The sequence below is a fragment of the Setaria viridis genome, chromosome 2, assembly GCF_005286985.2.
Source record: "Setaria viridis chromosome 2, Setaria_viridis_v4.0, whole genome shotgun sequence".
Taxonomy (NCBI): Eukaryota; Viridiplantae; Streptophyta; class Magnoliopsida; order Poales; family Poaceae; genus Setaria; species Setaria viridis.
This window is the reverse complement of record NC_048264.2, coordinates 4128815-4153063: the sequence shown is the minus strand read 5'-3', so window position 1 is coordinate 4153063 and position 24249 is coordinate 4128815. Positions and strand designations below refer to the sequence as shown.

The 24249-nt window shown below is 49.7% G+C and overlaps 3 protein-coding genes across 6 annotated transcripts; 2 read left to right on the top strand and 1 right to left on the bottom strand.

Moving 5' to 3' along the window:
* Positions 1–2350: 2350 nt before the first annotated feature.
* On the bottom strand, positions 2351–4854 carry LOC117843364 (uncharacterized). Its single transcript, XM_034723941.2, has 4 exons — positions 4096–4854; positions 2842–3142; positions 2695–2749; positions 2351–2580 (listed from the first exon to the last, which is right to left on the bottom strand). The coding sequence occupies exons 1-3, from the start codon at positions 4852–4854 to the stop codon at positions 2727–2729; spliced, it is 1083 nt and encodes a 360-aa protein (XP_034579832.1). The 3' UTR covers positions 2351–2580; positions 2695–2726.
* A 3526-nt stretch (positions 4855–8380) lies between these two features.
* On the top strand, positions 8381–11462 carry LOC117845826 (uncharacterized). 4 transcript variants are annotated; one of them, XM_034726912.2, is made up of 5 exons: positions 8383–8781; positions 8872–8993; positions 9127–9325; positions 9409–9522; positions 10648–11459. In XM_034726912.2, exons 1-5 carry the CDS (start codon positions 8746–8748, stop codon positions 10651–10653), a joined length of 477 nt encoding a protein of 158 aa, XP_034582803.1. In that variant the 5' UTR covers positions 8383–8745; the 3' UTR covers positions 10654–11459. The 4 variants fall into 4 exon arrangements, with proteins under 4 accessions (XP_072147907.1, XP_072147906.1, XP_034582803.1 ...); XM_072291806.1 differs by having other exon boundaries at positions 8381–8781; positions 9127–9522; positions 10648–11462; XM_072291807.1 differs by lacking the exon at positions 10648–11459 and having other exon boundaries at positions 9409–10640.
* Positions 11463–16185: 4723 nt separating this feature from the next.
* LOC117846291 (uncharacterized) lies at positions 16186–17540 on the top strand. Its single transcript, XM_034727432.2, has 3 exons — positions 16186–16663; positions 16738–16847; positions 17039–17540. Exons 1-3 carry the CDS (start codon positions 16237–16239, stop codon positions 17261–17263), a joined length of 762 nt encoding a protein of 253 aa, XP_034583323.2. The 5' UTR covers positions 16186–16236; the 3' UTR covers positions 17264–17540.
* The last annotated feature ends 6709 nt before the right edge of the window (positions 17541–24249 follow it).

Sequence of the window (24249 nt, the reverse complement as noted above, 5' to 3'; positions counted from 1 at the left end):
GGGAGGTCGGCGTCGTCCGCCTTCTGCTTACCCTTCTCCGCAGCGCTGAGGCCGCCGGCGCCGGGGAGTTCGGCGTCGTCCGCCTTCTGCTTACCCTTCTCCGCAGCGCTGAGGCCGCCGGCGCCGGGGAGTTCGGCGTCGTCCGCCTTCTGCTTACCCTTCTCCGCGGCGCTGAGGCCGCCGCCTCCGGCGTGCATGGTCTCAACGCCTTCCTCCTCCCCGACGGCGAGGGTTTCGCGGCGTGGTGATGAGACGGAGGCGCAGGGGGACGAGGCGTGCTGGAGAAGGAGGTCGTCACGGCTGCGGGCTGCCCACGCGCTCCATGAAAATATGGTTCGGAGTGCTGGAGAAGGAAGCGCCTTGGTTCAGTGTGCCGCCCAAATTTTGGCCGAACTTTGCCTTCATCTGATTGCGGACGAACTTTGGACAGATATGGCTTTGGGTAAACAAAAAAAATGAAAATTTTGCAACGGACGGGAAACATAACATGCCGCCATTTTGCAAAATTTTGGGGAAAATGCAATGCCCAATCTAATACTTCATCCATCCTAAATTATATGTCGTTTTAACTTTTCTAGATGCATAGTTATTATTATGCATGTAGACATAGGGTATATGTCGTTTTGACTTTTCTAGATGCATAGTTATTATTATGCATCTAGACATGGGGTATATCTAAGTGCATAACAAAATCTATAAATCTAATAAACCTAAAATGACCTATAATTTGGAACAGAGAGAGTATTAGAAGTTTTTGCAATGTCGCGCAAAATTTTAGAAAAAAAAGTTCAAAATCTTTGCAACTCATCGTAAAATTTTAACTAGAAAAACTGTAAATCCCCACGGCAGTATTGAACTGCATTTTTTTAATATAAGTACTCAAACTCAAGTATATGCCTGATATCAGCTCTACACACTCCATCCTCTTAATTTTCTCTAAGTAAAATTTCTTCAACTTTGACCACATTTACAAAAACATGTATGATACCAAATAAATGTACTAATTGGATATTTCATGATGTATTTAACGATAGTGATTTGATGCTATGAATGTCGATGCATATTTCCTATAAAGTTGGTTAGGTTTGATAATTTGACTTAGGATAATCGACTATTACTTTAGAATCGGGGCAAGAAAAGAAGCATGTGCTTGATTTATACGCAAATGAATGCGTCAAAGTTAGGCTACATTTAAAGTGTTTTCCCCCTGCAACTACGGGGGCGTTTGGTTCCTCGAGCTAAAGTTTAGTCCGTGTCACATCGAATATTCGGAGACTAATTAGGAGGACTAAATATGAGTTAATTATAAAACTAATTGCACAGATGGAGGCTAAACAGCGAGACGAATCTATTAAGCCTAATTAATCCATAATTAGCAAATGATTACTGTAGCAGCACATTATCAAATCATGGACTAATTAGGTTTAATAGATTCGTCTCGTCGTTTAGCCTCCATCTATGTAATGGGTTTTGTAAATAGTCTATATTTAATACTTCTAATTAGTATCTAAACATTCGACGTGACATTTTCTTTCAAAAGTAGGTATCCTTTAGCAATTTCACAGTTTACCTTTTCTTTTCGCAAAACAGTTTATTTTGCCCAAACGTAGCTCATGGCCAACATTTACGAAGCAAACGTTTTGCAGGCCAAGCTTGTCGCGGAAGGGAACCAACAAGCTCGTTCAACGTTCATCGTGTGAAAAGAGTGTACTGTACAACCTCGATCCCTGTGCCCTGCAGGCTGCAGGGCAGCTGCCTAGCCTTTGTCATTTCCAACGAGCAATTGCCTTGGCCAGCAAGCCAGTTGGCTTGGCGTACGTGGATTTTCTGCAGATTTTGTGAAATCGGAGTGTGATTCTTGAACCGTAGAAATAGGAAAGACAGATAATTGATCTTGCTTTGAGCTTGTAATCCTATGTGAACTCAAAATGTAGGAAAATTCATAACGAAGCCTTTTGGAAGCAATACAGCAATCCTCTCTATGCTCCTGACCGTGTTCTTTCCTTCTCTTTTTTCCCTGGCTTGTAATGGCTACTGCTTTTGATGGTTAACATATATGTTGAGGCTGATCCGTTTCAATGGTCCACTGTAGTTCCCATAAATCGTAGTCTCCCTCCAAATTCTATGGATTCATGCATCATATGGAAACAATAAGTAATTTCGAAAACTGCGACCATTTGTAACAAAAGAATGTACAGGAAACTTTACTATAGGATCAAAACCCTCTGAAATTCCTATGATTTTCCTTTATTCCATCGGGGACCAAAAAACGATCTGACGACATGAGAGAAAGTGCTAGGGCTTCAGAAACGAAAGCAACTGAAGAGTTACTCATAGCTAGAGTGAAAGGTTACTTAAGATCCAGTACTGCAAGGTAGATTTCCTCAGTATATATACATAAATACTAATTTTTGCAAAACATGAGCCATACCATATTACCATGGGACAATATTAGCTAGTGCCTAATAGTCCAGGCATCAAAGAAAAATAAACTAATCTTAGATATCACAGCATCCACCACCTCATATCTGTCATAGGCACCATCACACAAACACACTCCGCTGCCTTTCAGGCCCAAGCCTGCAAAACATCAAAGGAGAAAAGAAGCTTAATCTCTACAGCGCCAATCCAATTCATTCGCTATTATATTGGAAACATAACAAGCGATAAGTGCTTGAACGGTAGAAATGGTACCTAAGATGATGTAAGTGCTAGCACTGGCACCTCTAACGACGCTTGCCAAGCAAACCTATATTGCAAAAAAAAAAGAAAATAAGCATTTAGATCAGCTCTATAAAGAGATATTGTAAGAAATAAGAATTAAGAATGCTGGAGCCGCACCAATAATAGAAGTACCACAAACATGCTGCGAGATGAGGTACATGACATACAAGACGAGGAGTGAGAAGCACACATATCCGAGCCGTGAAACATGGTGGCTGAAACCCTTCATGGTCCTAGATGCCCCAAAGAGTCGACGACAGAAAGCAATGCTGCCAAGTATCCATAAAACAGCGATTGTGCCAACAATGTGAGTGAGGTAGGCGATTGGGAGCAGAGTCCGAAACTTAATGAGGAGCACCAGACCGCTAACGAAAGCAATCACTGAAATAGTCCACTTCCAGTTGCAAGTACGGCCAATCTGCAAGAATTTAGGCAGCTTCTCTTAAAGGTTCAAGGCACAAATGTATGCAATGATTAAGTCAATGCTAGAAAACACTTGTCTTGCTTCCATTTCGACATATTTACAATACCTTACATAACCCTCAGTAACTGTGATGGTTCTAGATGTTGAATTATCTAACTTACAGTGCTAGTTTCACACAGTACCTTGTGGCAATTTCAATGAAACTTTGATAGTTCTGGAATTATCAATAATTGTGTGTAAAATGCATGAACACTTTGGGCTAAGACATCCAGGACACAGTCATGCTGACCTGTGTACTTAAAGTTCTTTGATCTTTGTGAACCTGGAGATGATCATATGACCTAGAAGATCACAAAGTAATCAAAAGTACTCATGAGGTTGATTCAAAGTCGACAATTCACTTGGAGGATTTGACACAACTACAATGTATTTATGGGAAGCCAGGTAGTTATGGGTAGTTAGAAGTGAAATGTAATCTATAACGAGTACGGCATCGCAAAATCTTGAAGTCGTTAAAAATGTGTTGGGAAGCCGACTAATTATTGGTATCTAGTACTTCTTAGTGCAAGTATCGAATCGGCGCAACATTCCTTCAGCTAATGTAATCTATAACGAGTACGACATCGCAAAATCTTGAAGTCGTTAAAAATGTGTTGGGAAGCCGACTAATTATTGGTATCTAGTACTTCTTAGTGCAAGTATCGAATCGGCGCAACATTCCTTCAGCTCATACGTGTAGCACAAATGGTAACAATTTGGGCTCCTCTCGCGTCACTGCATATTTTGTAGCTCGGGTAATTTCAGTGGTGATTCTTCACCTCTACTTCTCTTTCACATCATTCCTAATACTTGTTAAGTTGTCAGACTAATTATACTTATACACGATACGAGATGTTATCATCTGTGTAAATGCAACTGAAAAGAAAGAAAGAACTGCCGAACTGAACCTTGTTGTTCTTGCGCCCAGGCTCCAAATATTCCGCCCAAATGTCGATAGGTTCGTTCCCCGCTAGCATTTCCTCGCCCTGGACCGGACTTGCCGCCATGCCCTCCCTGCAGTTGTTCATGGTCTCGCGCAGCGTCCCCAGCGTGTGCTCCATCATCTGTAACCTCGCCAGCGTGTGCTCCATCATCTGTAACCTCGCCGCGAAGGCCTCCGGGATGCAGCCGCCGGCGTCCTCCTCCGCCCGCGGCTCGCTTTCCAGGCAGCCCTCGCCGCCCTCCCGGCGCAGCTGCCGCAGCCGGCCTGCCAACGGCCCCAGCGCCGCCTCTTCTTCCCTTTGCTGCCCGCCCAGCCTCCCTTCCAGGCCAGCCGGCCCTGCCGCGCTCACGGCGAGGCCGCCGAGGCCGCACGCCGCGTTCTTGGCAAGGAGGCGGGAAGACGGAGGAAAAGGGGAGGGAGGCGCCACCTCGATCTCCGTGGTGGCGCTGGGGAAGAGAGCACGGCGGGGGCCGAGCGCAGGACGGAGGGCGCCGGCGCGGGGGAGGTCGGCGTCCGCCTTCTGCTTATTACCCGTCTCCTTGACGCTTAGGCGGCCGCCGCCGCCGCGGCGGCGGCGGCCAGGCATTGTCTCGACGGCTTCCTCCTCCCCGGCGCCGGCCGCCTCTGCGAGGGTTTCGCGGCGTGGCGATGAGACGGAGGAGTCGGAGGCGCAGGGGGAGGCGGCGGGCTGGAGGAGGCCGTGCCGGCTGCTCGTGCGCTCCATGGAAAACAAGCGTCTTTGGTTCAGTGTGCTGTGCCTATGTGCCGCACTGCCGCCGCGCCGTGCCACCCAAATTTTATTTGGCCGAACTTATCATCTGATTTCGGAAGAAGTTTGAGCAAAACGTGGCTTTGGGTAATATGAGAATTGAAATTTTTGCAACGGACGGGATTACATCATTTTGCAAGATTTAGGAAAAATGCACATGCCCAATACCATACACAATACTTAACGGCATGTGTTCTTAATACGGGTGATCAGTTGATCATGTATCACTTCCCCAGTGTTTTAGGAGCTGTTATAATTGGCTGTGGCAAGAGAGGACTAGGTTTCTGATTTATTTGGCAAATTGGGCTAGCCATAAAGTTTTTCCGCGACAATATTTTCTTTCAAAAAATGCATATCCTTTAGTAGACATTTTCATAGTTGTTTTGGCCAAATGCAGCCAGAGGTCACCCTAAACAGTCAGTCACCGTTGCTTTAGCTATTTGTTCAAACTAAAAGGCTATTCAAATGATACAAATGGATGTTTGAACAGATTAAAGGGCTGTTCAGGAGAACAGTAAACTTAGGGGGTGTTTGGATAGCAGCCTGTCACATCGGATGTTTGATACTAATTAGGAGTATTAAACATAGTCTAATTACAAAACTAATTGCATAACCCCTAGGCTAAATCGCGAGACGAATCTATTAAGCCTAATTAATCCATCATTAGCGAATGGTTACTGTAGCACCACATTGTCAAATCATGGACTAATTAGACTTAATAGATTCGTCTCGCGATTTAGCCTAGAGGTTGTGCAATTAGTTTTGTAATTAGGCTATATTTAATACTCCTAATCAGTATCTAAACATCCGATGTGATTAGCACATGCCTCCCAAACACCCCCTTAGCTCATGGGGCCAACGTTCCGGAAGCAGAAGATTTGCAGGGGAAGCTTGTCGCCAAAGGGAAGCAAAAAGCTCCGTCCTGCCGTCCATCCATCGTGTAAAAACGTCTATGGGCCTATGGGGGCGAAGACCGGACCGGGCGGCCGGCGACCAACTGTGCAGGACGACATTGATCTCCGTGAGGCACTGTGGCCTCTGCAGGCTGCAGGGCAGGGGCAGCTGCCTGCCTAGCCTTGTCATTTCCAACGAGCTTGCTTGGGCAGTTGGCCTTGAGTTCTTGAGCAAGCAACCGCTTGAATGGCTTGATATTTTTCTTTCTTTCAAGATAATGGCTTGATGTTTTTTGAAAGTACGTTAGGGCCTGTTTGGAATGGAGTTTTTTCACAGGATTTTCAAAGGAAATGCATTCCTCTATTTTGTTTACGTCACCCATCGTTTGGAATGAAGGAATTCACCGGCTGATTCCAGAGGAAAGGATTCGTTTCCTTTACAAAATATAGGAAATAAAACATCCAGTCCGAGCTAAAGGTTTCGCGTAAGCCCGAGGCGAGAGAGACGGAGAAAGCTTTCACGTGGCTCGAAAGCAAGATTAGGAGAAGAGAGAGAACCAGGAAGAGAAGTTTTCGACTGAAGAACGAGCTTGGACCACATCCTCACCGGTGCAGCTAGCTGTTATCCGCCCCCGTTGCTGTCCGGCATCCCCGTCCACAGCGTCGTAAATGATTTATACTGCATAGGCAAATTAGTGTGCTAACAGACGTAATTGGCATCCGTCAGTATAAAGCTTCCTTGGCTAGCGGGGAAGCACCTGCCAGCACAGTGGCCGCTGTGTTGGTGGGCAACGCAAGTACCCGCCAGCACAGATCACCCTATCTGTACCGGCGATGGGCTTATGTGGCTTGCCAGCATAGAGGCCACTATGCTGGCAGTCGACGTAAATCTATTGCCAGCACAGATGGGGTGATATGTACTGGTAGTTGGCTTATATCGCCCGCCAGCTCAGAGTCCGCTATAAATGCTCTGTTCATCTTCTTCCTTAGTCAATTTTCCATTTGGAGCTTACCCGAGAGGAGCTTGGGAAAAACTTAAAAACACCAAATCTAGGGGTAAGGTTTTGCTCTTAATTTCTCTAGAGGAGGTGGCTACATAAGGTGAGTTTGTACCATTCCAACCTACTTTTTCAACTTCTATCCATCATTTCTAGCTTCATTAGCTTTGGGGTAATATATAATTGTTTAATTGAGTTTCATTTAGGGTAATATAGAATTATTTTTTATCAAATTTCTTGCTACTTATTAGTTAATACATCCATAATTCAATTTCGTTTACGGAATAGCTCATTAAATTAGTTAATATACATAGAAATCTTGTCATAGGTTGTTAAAGATGGATCAAAGAGCATGGATGTATGGCATATAGAGACATTCGCCTATTTTCATGCCAGAGGTAGCGAAGTTTGTAGAGGCTGCGAAGAAGCACTCTTGCATTTGCAAGACAAATCAAATACGTTATTCGTGTTTTGATTGTAGCAACAAAAGGATACTAATATCATCAAGAGGCATTTGATAAAGCGAGATTTTATGGATGGGTACACAATTTGATCCCACCATGGAGAGGCAGGAGGTACTTCCAACAACACAGACATCAATACTGGCAGTGATGAAGTGGGTGGTGATGATGCAAACGACAATGATCATGTTATGATGGATGATGATTACGACTATGGAGATCAAACTGCTGATCAAACGTCGCCCGCCAGCACAGACCGCTATTTGTGTTGGTTCAAAATTGTTGGCGCGTGCTCGACTCGCCAACACAAAGCTCTTTTAGCCGCCAGCACAAATCTTTTGTGCTCTCATTCTCATGGTCACTTCGATCTGAACCATCGCCATTGCTATGTGAAGCACGTGGGGGAAGCGAACTCCCGAAGCGCTGTGGCCTTCCCCGTGGCCTCCCTAACTAGCATTGCTCTCTGCTGATACTCCGTCGCTTCAACGAAGGTCCGGCATCTTGCAGCCACCCGCAAGTCTCTGCTCGCTCGCAGTTGAGAGAGAGGGAGAGAGAGAGAGCATGGAACAGCTTTGGAGAGGGATGAGCCACACGATGCAACCAGATAAGCCTCAGCAGGATGACAACCCGCGAGTCTATGGACCAACGGTCCCACGTGCAAATGAGTTAAACGAGAAAAGATACGTAGTTTTTTCTTGCGAAGGAAAAAAAATACATATAGCTAACAATGTATCATTAAGCACTAATGCCTTTTTGTCACTCACATATTTTGTGATTCCTGTGTTAAAATTTCTTTGTTCCAAACACTCAATCTAGTCATTTCCTGCGTTCTTCCGTTCATCTATTTCACCACTACACTCACATTTTATTCCTACATTTTTTTCCATTTCTCTATTTTATATTCCTTCGTTCCAAATAGATCCTTACTAGAAAAGTTTCCAAACAAGTTTTTGAAATTCATTTGCTCCCTCCAAGTTTCCAAACATGTTTTCAATTAGTATTAGAGTCCCTTTAGCAAGGTTCCGAAGTGCTCCGGCTTCAGTACTATAGCACCCAGGAGGGAAAGGGCGAAATAAAAGGGATTTATAGATGAACAGTAATATGGCAGTAGAAACCGGAGCCGTTTGGAGCTCGGCCAAAGGGTTGCGCATGTTTATGTTACAAAGGTGTACTTGAGTACGTGTTTACGTTAGGAATACTCCGTCACTATTTTCTTGTTAAAATAAAACGATAATGCAGCATTGAAAAAAGAAAGTAAAAAAAAATAAAACTGCATGCCAATATGCGCCTATAGGTTCTCTGGGCTAGTGCTAGCCTTTTTGACTCTTCGCAGCTGCCGCTCCATCCTCTTCTACTACTTGTAGGCGACAGACCGACAGTAGTGTTTTTCCACTCCCATACTCCGACGTCTCCGCCGCCGCGTCCGCCGCACCTCCGTCCATCCCAATCCAGAAGCCTCCTCATCGATATCTCCTCCCCCTCAACCCCTTGCAGATGGATCCCGACGGCGGGTTCGTCGCCGCCTTCGAGGTATGCCACCCCGGCTGCCGGCCGGCAGCCCCTTTTACCTTCTCTCCGGCCCGGCCTTGCTGACGTAATAAATGCTCTTCCCGAGTGCAGAGGCGGCGGAGGCGCGACCTCTGGGAGGAGATCGTCGAGCTCGTGCTGGAGGTCTTGGCCGGTTTCTGCCTCGGCTTACTCGTCGTGCTGCTGTCGACCAACGTCAAGCTCTCCCGCAACCTGTAAGACCCCCTCCCATTGCCGCCGCCGTTCGGTGCACGTGCATGCTTCCGGTGATCCCGGTGACCTCACGCGCCGGCGCCGCCGCGCTGAGCCCAACACGTTCGTGCTGACAAGTAATGATGGTGCATGCAGGGACAAGAAGGAGATGCAGCTCGCCAAGGCCAGCGCGGTCCTGCTCCACAGGGAGGCGGAGCTCGCCAGGGCCAACCTGCTGTGGACACAGGTGCAGGTCGCGGAGGCCCGTGGGAGATCCGACTTCCTAGGCTCCGGCGAGGCCGGGCGGTCGCCTCCGTCGAGGTCCTACAGCTACGGCCCGACTACGAACGCCCAGGTAGTGCCCTTCTGCTCTTTCTGCATGGCTTTTTTTTTCCCTCGAGCTCCCTTGAATAAAATGGATCTCTGCTTTTGCTGCAGCTGGCATCTGGAGAAGGAGAAGCAGCTCACCCACAAGGAGAAGGAGCTCGCCAGCACACGTGCGCATCTCCTCCAGCCACAGGAGCACTAACGGGGATTCCACGTCTAAGACCGGTACTAGCAATTCGGTACTAGAGGGGATTCTCAATACTAGCAACCAGTACTAGCAATTAGTACCAGGTCCTTAGTACCAGTTATAAGGTATTAAAAAGTTAAAATAAAATGAATTCCCTCGCCGGCACCGCCTCCCATGCCGCCCCACCGCCAGCTCCCTCCGCCGCCGTCCCCCGCCGGCCCCACCCCGCTGCTCCTGCTCCGCCCGCCGCTCCCCCGCCTTCACCTCCTACCCTTCACCCCGCTGCCCACTGTCGTCGCCGTGCCCCCCCCTCCTCGCCTCAGGCACGAGGTGAGGGGCGAGCGGAGGAGAAAGGAAAGGGGAGGCCGGGGAGGGAGGGAGAGAGGATCGGTGGAGGGGCTCCATGGCCAAGGAGGGAGCTGAGGGAGAGGATAAGGATGCGCTCCATGACCAGCGAGAGGATAAGGAGCTAGAGGCGGAGGGAGCAGGCCGGCGTGAGAGGATAAGGAGTGCCTCGAGGGAAGAGGGGCCGGTGCAATTAAATTACTTAGCGTGCGGACGGGGGGAGTCAGAGGAAGGCTTTAGTACCGGGTGGAGCTCCCATCCGGTACTAAAGGACCTCTGGGAGAGTCCAAATTTGGACCCGGTACTAATACTAACATTAATACCGGGTCCAAATGTGACCGGTACTAAGAGAGTGGACAAAAGGTTCATTTCCTAGTAGTGGAGGATCTCGCTGCAGGTCCAGTTCAGGCTCCTCGATTTCTCCCTCTTCAACAAACTGTTACTCCATTACTCCATGGCTATCTCAGTAGAAAATTATTTGATTGATTGAAGATTGAACGGACAACGTTTTCTTCTTCTTCTTAAGCCAAGAACTAGCCAAATGATACTAGAAAACTTGATGTTTGAGCTAGACGGTGATGGTTTAATTTTGTGCAACTTCAAATCTTGAGTTACGAGACATCAAGTTAAGATGTGACTTGGTCTATTTGTGATGAGTGATTGACTGGATGATTTGAAGCTTTACCGATTGAGTCAATATTTCATATGTGCATGTTTATGCTAACGACTAATCGGAGGTGTTGTGTTGTGTACGTTGTGTTGCGGTTTTTGTGTAAAACTTATATTGTGTGTTGTGTCTCTTGGCTTGTGATATGCAGGCGTAGGATACGACATGGCGATCGACGGCATGAGGTGAAGGTTAAGCGAAAGGTTCATGCCGATGTACTAGGGTTGTGAAGGTGAACACGAGTAGGCTTGGACCGAGGGACCTGAGGAGTTCGGGCAGAGTCATGGGCGATCCACATGGTGCACGGAAGAGCAAGAGTACACTGGGATGAAGACAGCGTCGGTCGAGTCAAGCGGGACGGAGGCGAGTCAAGTAGGCGGTCCGATGTTTGAGGAGAAAAATCACATGAAGATTTTTCTACCCTTTGGAATGGTGTGGTCGTGCCAGTGTACTTTATTAATCTTTACAGAAAAGAAAATACAAGTCCCTATGCACTCTATAGCCTGCTGATAGCGATCTTATCCTGGGCAACACGGTCATCTAGTTCCCGGGGCCTCGAAAGGCTCCCGGTTAATTACCTCTGTAAGTCTAGCTTGCCAGAGCACCTCTGATTCCGTTGTCGTGGTCGTCGTCTTCAGTCTTCGCTTCACGTTCTCCATGCATGTGTGGTGTTGATGTGAGTGTGGCGTCAGCGTCATCCATAGCCTCGTCGGTCCATGAGTCGGTGTAGCGTAGCTAGGACATCCGCTCTACTTGCCCGCATCATCCGTCCTCTTTAGTATCGTACGACGCATTGTAGTTGTAGTAGTGGTGGGTTGGGTATGCATGGTCGTGTCATTGAAGCTGAGTTGAAGTCACGACAAAGTCAGTCATCAAGGTTGCAATGATCTTCAAGTGACGTCTCGGCGGGACCGCAGGAAACCACGAAGATGGTCGACTTCCTTCCTTGCCTTCTAATTGGCTCATTGGTGCACATGCATGCACGCACACGTACATGCATGGCAGCATGGCCCCGTGAGACACTTTCTGATTGGCTCATTGGTGCACATGCATGCACCCACACGTATGTGCATGGCAGCATGGCCCCATGAGACGTCTCCTCCTGCTTGCATGTCGGTGAGCGTCGGCCTTCTCGGCTGCACATGCGAGTGTCTCCAGCCGTAGGCGCGGCATCATCTCTTCCATCAGCTTTCGACCACTGGCGAGTGGTGTCGTGGGCCGTGAACATCATGCCTCCGCCTCTAGGATCCGGCCTGTCGCACTCCTCTACTGCCACTCCAATGCGGCTGGTGGCAAGATGAGCGAGTAGCGCGGGCAGCGTCGTGGGCTGTGGACATCACGCCTCCACCTCCAGAATTCGACCTCTCGTGCTCCTCTGCTGCCACTCCAACGCGGCTGGCGGCAAGACGAGCGGATGGCCCCCACCATGTGTATGCATCTAATCTGTGATAGAGACAGAGAAGGAATCCAAGATCAACCTGTACCACCAAAGATGAAGAGAGGTGCCATGGCCGCTTCTTGTTGCACTCACCGGCCTCGACTTGATTTCGGACAGAGGTGCGACGGTGGATGAAACTTGGTGATGATGGACGTGAGAGGCAGGGCCATCCTAGTGGATGGAAAAGGATCTTGCAGGAGCTCAATGGGAAGAGCTACGTCTCCTTTGTTCCTCTTGGCGGTGCCTGTGGTGGATGGGAAAAATATCTCCTTTTTCTTACGTGAAGGAGCAGGCCTGGTCGATGGAAAAAGATCTCTCTTTTGGACGTGAGAGGATAGGGCTTTATATAGGCACCTGCCAAGGCACCACGCTGCACAAAATCCCCTCAGCTGCCGCTGAGTTTGTTGGAGAATATCTGCAACTCGTTTATTCGTTTAGCTTGATGGCCAAATTGATCCGGCATCTCTATCTAGAGTTTCGGACTCCTCGTGCCGATGTACGTGGTGAACTACTAGATTCTTCGAGCTCGATGCCATGTGGGCCTTGCTAGATGAGGCACCATCAAATAGGAGATCAGATCAGAACGTATACGTGTGTCAACTATCAATACACGTTTATTCCCCAGCTCCATCAGCCTCCTCATCTGCCCACGTATGTACGCATACCTCGGATACGGCCAACTCGAACATACCAAGCGTATTTCATCTGCACATACGACTGTCCTTTGGACCCATGCTGCTTTGATAGCGTCTAGTCTCATTTTGTAAACGAAACTGCACCTATGGCTTTTAGTCGCTATGATCACGTACGTGCATGAAACACTCATGCAACCTATTAGCTTCTTTCCCTTTCTCTTTTTTTCTCTTTTCATCTAGTTTTAGTTATTCACATAGATTTGGTTCAAAATACTTTAAACCAAAAACATGTCAAACATCAGAAGCGGGAGCGAAAGACTTTGAGGCGTCGAAGGCTTGGTGGAGGCCAGACATGTGTCGACATTGGTGAATCACACCTTTTTGGGCATGCGAGAGGGTTTGGCCTCAAAACTAGGGGTGAGTCACACCTGCGGGGTGTGCAAGAGGGTTTGATCGATTTGGCCTCAAAATCGGGAGGCGAGTCCGGTGTGGACGAATGGCGTTGAGTTAGAGGATGCGTGGCACCATCGCGAGGCTTGCGTTGAGGCGAAGCGAAGTCGTGAAGGCGTCGGGTCCATCAGATGTACGAAGAAAAGGTTGGATGGTTTTACCCCTAGGGGTATTTGAGTTATGTGCTTCATGTAAGGGTATTTTGGACATTTATCAAATGCCTATATATATGAGGAGTGGCTGTTGGGGTAGCTACATCTCTTGGGCTCTTTGGTTGTGGGCTTCTCATTTGTTTGTGAGAGCCTTTGGGTGAGAGGGGGAGAGATGAGAGAAACTTTGATTTGATTTTTTGCCATCCAAAGCTTGTAACCGAACATGGTGGTGTCATCCAAAGATCAATTTCGTGCTCACTTATTCTATCCTCTTTGAATATGAAATTTATCTTTTTGGTATTTTCGGAGGCATTTTTAGGGGATTTCTTATTTTTCGCGTTTGGCTTCAAATCTCGTCAAATCTGTTAGGTTTTTTGTTGTTGGGATCCTTGTGATCAACCTTGTTGTGATTCCCCCTCAAATCCCTCACTAATTTGGTCTGGATTTGGATTTCCCCGAAATTCCCCTTCTCTTATGTTCTTGACGAAAATCATGAAGTTCAAGGTGATGTCTTGATCTTTTTGAGATCTTTTATCAAAGACTCACTTCTTCCGGGAGAACCTTTGGCTAAAATTTCGTGAAGTTTGGATGTCATTTGATTGGGTTTCCATTTTCTTTGGATCTTGACCCGCACGGGAAAAAACAGGAAGTTCCAGTTTTGGAAAATAGGAAGTTTCGGTTTTTGCAACTTACTTATTTTGGGGAGATTGCTTGGGAATAGAATCTTGACGGTCTTGGAAAGCCATGGTCCAAATTTCATGATTTTTGGAGTTCGTTTGATCGAGTTTTGCTATTTTTCTCGGAGCTCCTACAGGTTGTCTGAGCAAAACCGGAGGTTTCGATTTTGAAAAGAGGAAACCCCAGCTATGGAAGATTCGCCTCCGGTTTTGGGAATATTCCCCTCCGGTTTTGGTTCCTGTGGTTCTGGTTCTTCTCTGAAGCTTTTGTTTTCTCTTTAGCCCTTTTCGTGCTTGCTTCCGCTAGGTGCCAAGAGCTCTCTAGTATTGTTCCTAGGTCCAATAGCATCTCTCTTGGCTATGTGGATCTGGCAATTCTAGAAGAGAGGTGTGTGGGTTGATTTTGGGAATTGACCTTGTTGTTGGGAAGTCACCCGCAGCTTGTGCAGGTTCGGCAGCATCTGCTTGGCTTGTTTACTTGTGAATGTGGTACCTTCACTTTTATGCTATGGAAGAAATGATTAGGCAATCATTGCTTGATCAATAGCCAGTTAGCTTTGCAAGTAGCTTCCTGTAGCTTTACGATGAGAGTGCAGTACCTAATTCATTGCATGCTTAGACAAGTGAAGGTTTAGTAGTAGCTTTGCTTTCCTCTTGTGCAAGTTTTTCGGTGCTTCACTTTGCTTTGCTTCCGGCATGCTTTGAGCTTTTCTAGTCGTTCGTAGGGTGAGCTTGTCACGAGTTAACTTGTTTCATCTTGGTGATTAGGAGCAAGGTGTGTTTGAGTGGCAATCGGGATATAGGTCTTGTTCTCGGAGAGGATTTTTTAAAAGGCTCCCATTCAACTCCCCGGTCACCCGTCCCGGTCCTTCTAGATATGATTGACACGGTTACGGTAACTGGCATTTCAGAAGAGGCATGAAAAAGGGAAATTACAATTGTTTGAAACCATATAATCTCCAATTTATGCATAGCATATCATGAAGGGGCTGAACAGAGCTGCAGCTATCATTCAGCATAGATGTTTATGACAATTGTACTGATTAAAATAAACATTACATCATCTAGTTGCAAATGTGCAATTTTGCTACAAAGATGTATTGCCCTTCTACCAAATGTGAAACACTAACAACGCTGCTTCTTTCAGGTTTGATGGAATAAACAGTTGCAGGCCCTGATACGATGCTCATCTATGGATAATTGGCAACTGGAGCAGTGACTGAAGTGTAATCTACCAAGTGAAGCTGAACCCACAGCTTTTGCGCAGTGCTGGCCTCCTTTGTTAGGTTGTTAGGACCTCTACTATGTAGGCAGTGGCCATGCCGGTTTGGTCCATTATTTTGTAGCCGATGCATGCTGGGGTTCAAGAGTAGAAAGCCTTGGTGTTCTTCTATGTAGGCAGTGGCCATGTCGGTTGGTGGGTGTTACTATTTTGGTAATTCAGCATCAATGTTCCAAAGAAAAAGATGCATTACGTAGCGAGTGTGTAATAAACAGGAGACGCTCTGCAGGACAACATTGATCACCGTGCTGCATTGTGCCCTGCAGGCTGCAGGTCAGCTGCCTTTGCCTTGTCATGTCCAAAACGAGCTTGCCTTGTGCAGTTGGCCTTGAGTTATTGAGCAAGCAACCGCTTGAATGGCTTGATGTTTATTGGGAAGAAGTGGACAGTACTTCCTCCATTTCAAATTGTAGTAGTTTTAGTTTTTCTACATTCATAGATATTATTATTGATCTAGACATACACTATATCGAAGTCCATAACATAAACTATGCATCTAAAAAACCAAAACGACCTACAATTTGGAAAGGAGAAAAGCTTGCAAGCAAGTTTTTGAAATTCGATGCTCCCTCCAAGCTTACCATTAGGTGCATTACCATTTAACAAAAGGAAAAGAAAGTCAAACAAACTAACAATACAAGGATGACGCTTGTTCGTCCTGACAGCCGTTTAGGGCGTGTGAGCCGGACTCATCTCTGCTCATGCGCGAGCCAAACGTACTCAATCATCTCAACTGGATCGAGTGTGCCTAGATTATCTTTATGCAGTCTAGGTGAGGAGAAATGGTGTTTTGTTACTTGTATGAAAATATGTTGTACGTGGCAAATAAAAAAATCATTGTTATTATTATTATAGTGAAACTTTATAGTAGTTATAAAGCCATACATTAATACTACCACTTAATGTACACTAACCGGTAACCACGTAAAGACAGACATCCAACAACACAGCTCCTGCTCCCTGGGCCCTGGCACATCATCAATTAATCCCCCATCCATCCCCCAACCCCAACCAATCCAACAGTTTTTTGACCGGCCACGCACCGTCACGTCGCGACTCGTGGATCCTCATTGGAGTTGCTAGCTAGCTCTAAGTTTTCTTTCCACATGCAGGGCCGGTGGACGCTGAACGAGGACGACAGCCTCGACGAGCTCTACAAAGGCAAAAGCCCCTCTCTCTTGCCTTGTTCGTTCTTTCTTTCGTTTCTTCACATGCTCAGCATCTCGCTGTTTCGGATGGCACGATTGCTGCTGCAGCCGCGCCAAGAAGAACGCCGGCGTCCTCCGAGCTTCCAACGACTGGCTCCGCCGCAAGCTGTAAGATCACCATTGCCATTCCGTGCTTCCCGCTGGTTCGGGTTAGTTCCACCTCACGCGCTACTGCTGACCATGGTTGCCCGGGACAAGAAGGAAGAGGAGCTCGCCAGGACCCGTGGCGATCTGCTGGAGACGCAGGAGCAGCTCGCCAAGGCCCGTATGGATCTGCTTCGTGCTCGTCATCACCTTGTTGATGGCCAGCGGCAGCCTACTACTGGTGAGACTAGATGCTTGTCAATTTTTCTACTGTTCTGAATGGCTTGGTGTGTAACCCAACTTTGTTGCGTGCAGCCGGAGCCGGAGGCAGCCGGGGGCTGGCAGGTAATTACCTCCTATGCGGCGCCGATGGTGAGGAGTCTCCGTTGAGGTCCCAGTCCCACGGCCCAATGGCGATCACCGAGGTAGCGCCCTGGTGCTCCTGGCGTTCCCCGTGTTCTTTCTCCATATCTTTTTGTTTCTGGGCTCCCTTGATCGAACTGTGTTTCAGCCAGTCGCCATACTTGGCCAGGGTCATTGTTGCTCAATGTCAGCTGCATCTGTGTGTTCCAGGTTCCAATTCCTTGTTGTCAACTCATCATGTGGTTTGCTGCAGGTTCCACCTTATCGGGGCGATGACCAACTGGTGGCGGCGAAGCGAAGGAGAGGCGCTGAAGAATCCCAGGCCCAGGGTGAGGCGAGCTTCAGACCGAACCTATGCGAAGCGTGCAATGTCATGATGAACACGAAGCAAGTCATGAAGGACCACTTCGGGGGGAGGAAGCACTGCAGCGCCATGAAGCGGCTGTTGGAATTGGAAGGGCTGGATCGCCGGAGCTGATGACGACGCCGTGGGTTTTGGGCAGGTACCAGTATCAGGAACGCAACCGGCCGGCCATGTGTTCTGGACAGTTGTCTTTTGCGCAAGGCTGACCTCCCTTGTTATGCTATTAGGATTAGAACCTCTTCTAGGGTTGTTTTGTAGCCGATGCATGCTGGGGTTGAAGAGTAGGAAGCCTCAGTGTTCTTGGTTGACAGGTCTTAGTAGTTGTGGTTAGGGAATGGCTTGCTGTCGCCAATGTCGGTTGCGGATCAGGTTGATACTCTTTTAAGACTCACTCTAGCTATGCCCATCGATGGAACAGGGGAACTTCCCCTGGGTCGAGTTGCTTGTTATTGTTTCATGGATTTCTGTCAATTGCTCTGCAGTAGCAACGAGTGTTAGCTAAGTGATGATATCTTGCCCTAATAACAGCTCCCATGGATGCTCTTGCTGCTGCAAATTCAACAACATCACCGAGATTTGGAGGTTGAGATTACGTACACGCACTGCTGCAGCAGCGCAAGCCTGAAAAAGTTGCAACCTAGACAACACATGAAGCTCGACGACGTGCGGAGCCCGTGGCGACGGTGGCGCAGCAGGAGTGCCGTCGTCCGGGGCGGTGAACAGGATGTCCACGGCGACGTGCCCCGGGCCCGGCTTCGGCTCGGGGGTGCAGCCTCCGGCGTCGGCGTCCATGCCGGGAATGATGAGCACGGCGGCGTGTGGGGCCCGTGGCGGTGGCGCAGCTGGAGCGCCGTCCGGGGCGCGGCGTGACGGCGGCGCACGGAATGCCCACGGCGACGTGGCCCGCTTCGGCTGTGGCGACGGCGGCGTTGCAGGATCTTCTGCCGAGACATGACAGCTTGAATTGGTTGTGTTTCTTTCGACAAGCATCAAGCGGCCTTTACAAACTTTTTTGGAGCCACAAAGTTCGCTGCCGCTAAGCTGATTTGGAAATCGTGGGCACCAATAGAAGTGAAATTTTTCATCTGGAGTGGTTGTGGACGGCTGATAGAAGGCATCGACATGGGTTACAGGGAAGCGCGGAGTGTACATTCTGTGAACAGGAGCAAGAAACAGCAGTGCACTTGCTAGCTGCTTGCCCTTACACAAAGGAGGTTTGGCACATCGTCTCGACAGTGCTGCACATACAGAACACCACCTCACTGTCTGAAGCCTCTTTAACGGACTACTGGGTGCATAAGCGGCGAGCCATGAGCAGATCACTAAGAAAAGGGATGGACTCGTTGTTTATGTTGATCTCTTGGACAATTTGGAAACAGCGGAACGACAAAAACTTTGATAGAGCCCCAAAAAGAAATCCTCTGCAACTGACTGAGCTAATCCGAGAATAAGCTGCTGATTGATGCGCGGCAGGAGCCAAACACTTAGCAATGTTCCAGTGGCCACGACAACAGCATGACGATGCTGAAGCAACGGTACCTTAGTGGTTTCTTACCCTGACCTTTGTGTGTAAACGGATGTAATTAAGTTGCCATGTAAGCTCAAGCTAAATTTCAAAACCGTGTGCGTGAGCCCGGTAGGCCCGCGTTGTAACAATTCTATTCATTCTTCTTAATACAAAGGTACGCAGCTCTCCTGCATATTCTCGAAAAAAAACAAACTTCTACAGAGGAGGCGGCGCGTCGGAGTGCGTCGCGTGGATGCAGAGGCAGCGGCGCATGGAGGTGGCGGTTGCGCTACCGGACGATGCACCAGAACTCCCGTGCAGGGGCGACGAGTGCGTGTGTGGCTGGGTGGAGTGGAGGCCGTGAGCGGTGCGGCTCACTTCGCGGCACCAGATCGATGGTACCACCGAGAATGGTGGTGTTGGCGGCGGCTGCGACCCGGTCAGCTGATCTGGTGCCTTGGAGGCCAGATCCGGCGAGTGCGCGTGTGCGGAGTTAAGAAAGCGGAGGCCGTAGAGTCAATGAGGTGGCGGCGGTGATGGCTACGAGTGGATGCGTAGAAGGCGGCCATTCGTGCAGGTGCGTCTGTGGGTTAGGCGCGGCACAAGGAGGCCGTAGTGGCGCCCAGCGCGGCGCGAGAAGGTGGAGCGACACCGGCAAGGACGGGCGCTCGAAGGCCACGAGGCGAGGCCATGGCCGCGTGGTGCCATGGTGGTGCGAGTTGTGCAGTGGGCCTGGTGTGGGTCTTGACAGCGACCCGCGACGAGGAGGATCTACGCTGGTGGTGGAGTGGCGTTGCTGTCGGCGTTCAACTGTGTGTGAGGTGGGTTGTGTGCAAACGTTAGCGACGACGACGACACCTTTGGGCGTTGTTCCCCTCCTTGGAGGCGTTGTCTTGGTGTTTTTGCACACCCCTCCTCTGGTCGATGTTTGATACGTTTCGCCAAGGTGATGAGCCATTATCTCTAAAAACTTTATGTTTGTGCACGTGGTGCAGCTGAGATTCTAGCGGCAGCAAGGTGGAGGTGAAGTTAGTGGAGTAGCTCAGTGGCACCATGTCACCCCCGACGGCAAAGCAAGTTCGGATTCTTGGCGTGGAGTCCAATGGCGGAAGTGGCGAGACCCCGTTCCCTTTAAGGTGATGTGTCCGATGAGTGGTGTGCGGCGGTGGATGTGGCGAGGTCCTCACACGTTCGAGTTGCCTTGGAGGGCCAGGACCCGGTGTGGTGTTTTGGTCGTTTGGTGTAAATGGTGCTGCAGCGGTGCTTCAGCATTAGATCCTGCATAGCGGTGACCTCTTCGGTATGGTGCAGTGTGCTCTTCTTTTGACTTTTGCCGACGCAAGGCCGTGGATTGGGAGATCGGCGACTGTGTGTGCGTGACCTGAGGACGACGGCGGTATGGTGGAGGTGTCGTGGTAACTACACAGCTTGCAGCGGACTGCGGCGGCCAGTCCTGCGTGGCAGCGGTTAGTTCGACGTGGGACATCCTCGGGGATGACATCGCTGGCGATGAGAGCTACTTGTTGGCGTTTTCTCCCAAGTTGTGGTGCTGTGGCATAGTAGTCGGTACTTGTCAATGTCTCAATCTGACCGCCCACAAAGTTTGTTTTGTTTCGAGTTGAGTTGAGTTCGGCACGATCCGTTGGTTACCATTGTTACTTTGTTGTTGTACTCGGTCTAAGCTCATTTTTCTTTTTAATATAATCGGCACTCTCCAACTTGGTTTGTTTTAAAAAGAAAGAAAGAACACGCGAGCAAAGAACATCGTGACCACGAGGAACGGCGCGTCGCTCGCCCCGGACACGGCCTACAGCAGGATCAGCGCCGGCACGGCCAGCGCCATGGATAACGACGATGATCACGACGACATGCGGGACCTGTGGCGGTGGCGCGGTAGGAGCATTGTCCGGGATCGCGACGGGGCACGAGATGTCCACGGGGACGTGCCCCCAGCTTCAACTTGGTGGGCCATGCCGTGAATGGTTAGAACAGGGGGACGTGGTATCTATATCCACCAAGACGTGTCCTGGCGTCGGAAGTGGCGGCGGCGGTAGCTGGAAGTCAAGCCGTCCGACTCAGGGGCCTTTCGCAAATACGAATTCAAAAATATTTGCAAATGGATCCCTAAATTAGATCGCGATCAATCCAAATCAGGAGGCTTTTCGAAAATATGTATTACAAAATTTTAAAACACACCCCTAAATTGGACATTGATCCAAGGATCCTTTTGCAAATATTCCGGGGATGCGTTGAGAGCAGACGACGAGCCCGCGACGCCCCGGCTGCGCAAGCACTCGAAGCCGGCAGGCGGCAGCCACCAATGAGCGCCGCAAGCCCCCTGCCCTCGGCTTTTGCAAATATCCCAGTGGAAGTTTCATAAAGGTTTTATGCACATTAAATACGGTGACACATCAGCATATGTGATGACATGGCATGGTAGTTATGAAGTGAGAGAGGGAAGGAGTTTCATCAGGATGAAACCGTGTATACACTGTTTCCAACTTGCATTGGGGGCTATAGAGTTTCATTTCATCTAACCATATCCAATCACATGCCTCACAATTAAATGTCATGGGCATCCTATAAAATCGTGAAATGAAACTGTGCACTGGGACTCCCTGTTTCATTCATGAGAATACACCTCATAAGATGACGTGACATCCTTAGAAACAGTGCAATGAAACCTTGCACTGGGACTAGCCTTAGCATGCCGGAAGCGCCGACATCGCCTGGCCCCACGACGCCGTCCGCAGCCACACCGCCACGTTGCGCACCCTTCTCCTCGGTTGATTAATGATTATGGGCCAGGTGCGGGAGGAGATCGGGAAGCAGCTTCCTGTGTTTCTCACCTGCTTCGACTGGGCACCGGGAAAAGCGACGCCGGCTGCTTGGATTGTTGGAGAGGGGATGCAATCAATGCGATGTATTGCTATTGCTACTGGCTTCTGATTGGAGGGGGAGGAGAGAAGCTGGTTGCTTTGTTTCACCGTGAAGGAAAACAGAGGAGGGAGGGAGTTGCTTGTTGTGTCATGGGATTTCTTCTGTCAATTGTTTTTTTCAGTTTTCCTCCTCGCTTCGTGCAAAAAGTTGCAACCGGAGTTACTAGGTTCCTCAAGTCAGCTATTTAAGCTGGTTCAACTCCCTCTCCTCTCCGTTTTCAGTCTAGGACTATCTCCTGGCGCTACAGTGTTTCTCGTCGCTACCGTAGCCGCATGCTGCAGTAACGCAAATCTGGCCTGGGCCAGTGGGATGTCACTGTTAGCTAAGTGTGATGATGTTGCAGTAATAACAGCTCTCGTTGATGCTCTTGATCCTGCAAATCCAGCAACATCACCGAAATTTGGGGATTGAGATGTTCGGAGAGTAGCTATCGACTTCCCTTGATTGGTTCAGTTCTAGGTGGATCTTGCTTTTCTTTTGCCACGCATCAAGCATGCCATGGATGTTTTTTTTTTTACAGAGGAAATACATATACACATTGCTTCAGCATCACAATCACAGTCACCGGCCGCGCTGGAGTTCATGGCCAGAGCCTTTCCATGGCCGATGTCGAACGCCAAGACGACGAGCTGGCCTCCGCCTCCGCCCCCGCCGCCGGCCGCGCCCGCTGGTCCGCCACCCAGATGCCGAAGAGCGCGGCCGTGAACACGCCGGCGAAGAGCGTTGCGGCCATGACGAACGGCGCGCGCCGCTCACTCCGGACACGGCCTGCAGCAGGAGCACGGCCAGGGCCATGCACGCGACCCACAGGCCCCGGACCAGCGCCCTCGCCATGGGGCTGACGGCCGTCGGCACCTCCGCGCCACGTGTTGTGGAGCAGCTCGTGGAGGCGGCGGCGGGGCCGTGGCCGGATCGATGAGCACGACAACGTGCGGGGCGGGGCGGGGTCTGTGGCGGCGGTGGCGCAGGAGGAACGCCGTCCGGGGCGGCGACGTGTGGCTCGGCACCGTTTCGTTCTCTCTCTCGGTCTCTGGCTTGGACAACCAAACACACGTTGCTTCATCTTCGAAGGCCTGAATAAAACACACGACTCATTGACTTGTTGTTTTTGTTTCGACAAGCATCAAGCAGCCTTGAAATCTTTTCTACAGAGGAGCAACACACACATGCTTGATCATGTCAAGCCTAAACAAACAAAATATACTACAACAACCAACATGGTCGATAAGAACTATAACTAATTGTACACCAGAAGTCGCTAGAGCTAGCTTGCTGACACCGAGTCGGTTGATGACCATGGTGATTGTTCTTGGAGCTAGACAGAGCTGCACGAACGGCGGCGAACAACACCATGAGCTGCACGGACGGCTTCCTCGGACGACGACGGGCCGCGTGACGGCGGTGGTGGCCGGGAAGTCGATGACGACGTGGTCCAGCGGCGGTGGCGGCGGCAGAGCGGGAACGTCAGCTGCAGGGGCCGCACTCGGGCTCGCGCTGTCTGCGGGGCAGGAGGCGATCTTGGCGCCACCGCCGGTGGAGAGGAAGGAGGCGGAAAATGGGGGGGCGGCGGCGGCGGCGGCGGCGGCCGGGAATCGAACCGTCGAATCAGGGGGGCTTTGCAAATACTTGATCCGGAACTTTTCAAAAGGACCCCTAAATCGGATAATCGCGATCCAGATCCAAATTAGGGGATTTTCTGAAAATAATCCATCCGTCATTTTACGAAAGGATCCCGGTTTTGGATCGCGACTATTGATCGCGATCCAAATCGGGGGCCTTTTTGAAAATGTTCCGGGGATGCGTCGGAGAGCAGACGGCGAGCCCGCTCCGCCGGCGCTGCGACTCCCTGACGCCCTGGCTGCGCAAGCCTACGATGCCGGCAGGCGGCAGCCACGGATGAGCACAGCAAGCCCCGATGCCGGCTGGCCCCACAACGCCGTCTGCAGCCACAACGCCGCCTAGCCGTTCCTCCGGCTCCCCGTGCGCGCCGCTCACGGCCCAGGCTCCTCCGGAAACGCTGCCGGCACGGCGACGGCGCGTCGGGAGCTGCTTTCCCTGCAGTCCTGAGAGGCTGAGACGGCGACGGGCCTTGTATATACGGGTCGGCGACGCCGAGGCGTCTACCCCGGCCAGATTTTGCTCCGGCGCTCCGGCAGCAGCGCAGGATGGCCATCCGTCGCTGGTGTCGAGGTCCGCTGTCCGCGTCAACGACGGTGGCTTCCACAGCTTCCGGTTCGGCAGGCCTTGGATGTCGAGAGTTTCAGACTAGGAGAAGACAGTGCTGTCACTGAATCTGGATTTGAGATTGTAAAAATGAATGTCTTTATCAATTTGAGACTACGATTATATGCAGCCAAACACTGCATCAATGCAGGATGTCAATCTAGAAGCAATATTCTCACTACATGTGTGCAGAATGGTGGCTGTACCATGCCTAATTGCAAAATGGAAGCATCTACTTCACTGGAAGCCTGACAAGTCCAAAATGGCATATTGAATTGCTCCCAGAATACTTGCTAGCAAAATGTCTGCTTGCATACTGCTGCTTCTCTGGCTTGCAAAATGACCCGAAAACAGAAGCACTCTACCACTTCTTCTCTTGCTTGCAAAATGACCCAAAAATAGAAGCACTCTACCAGAACCGAGTAAAAAC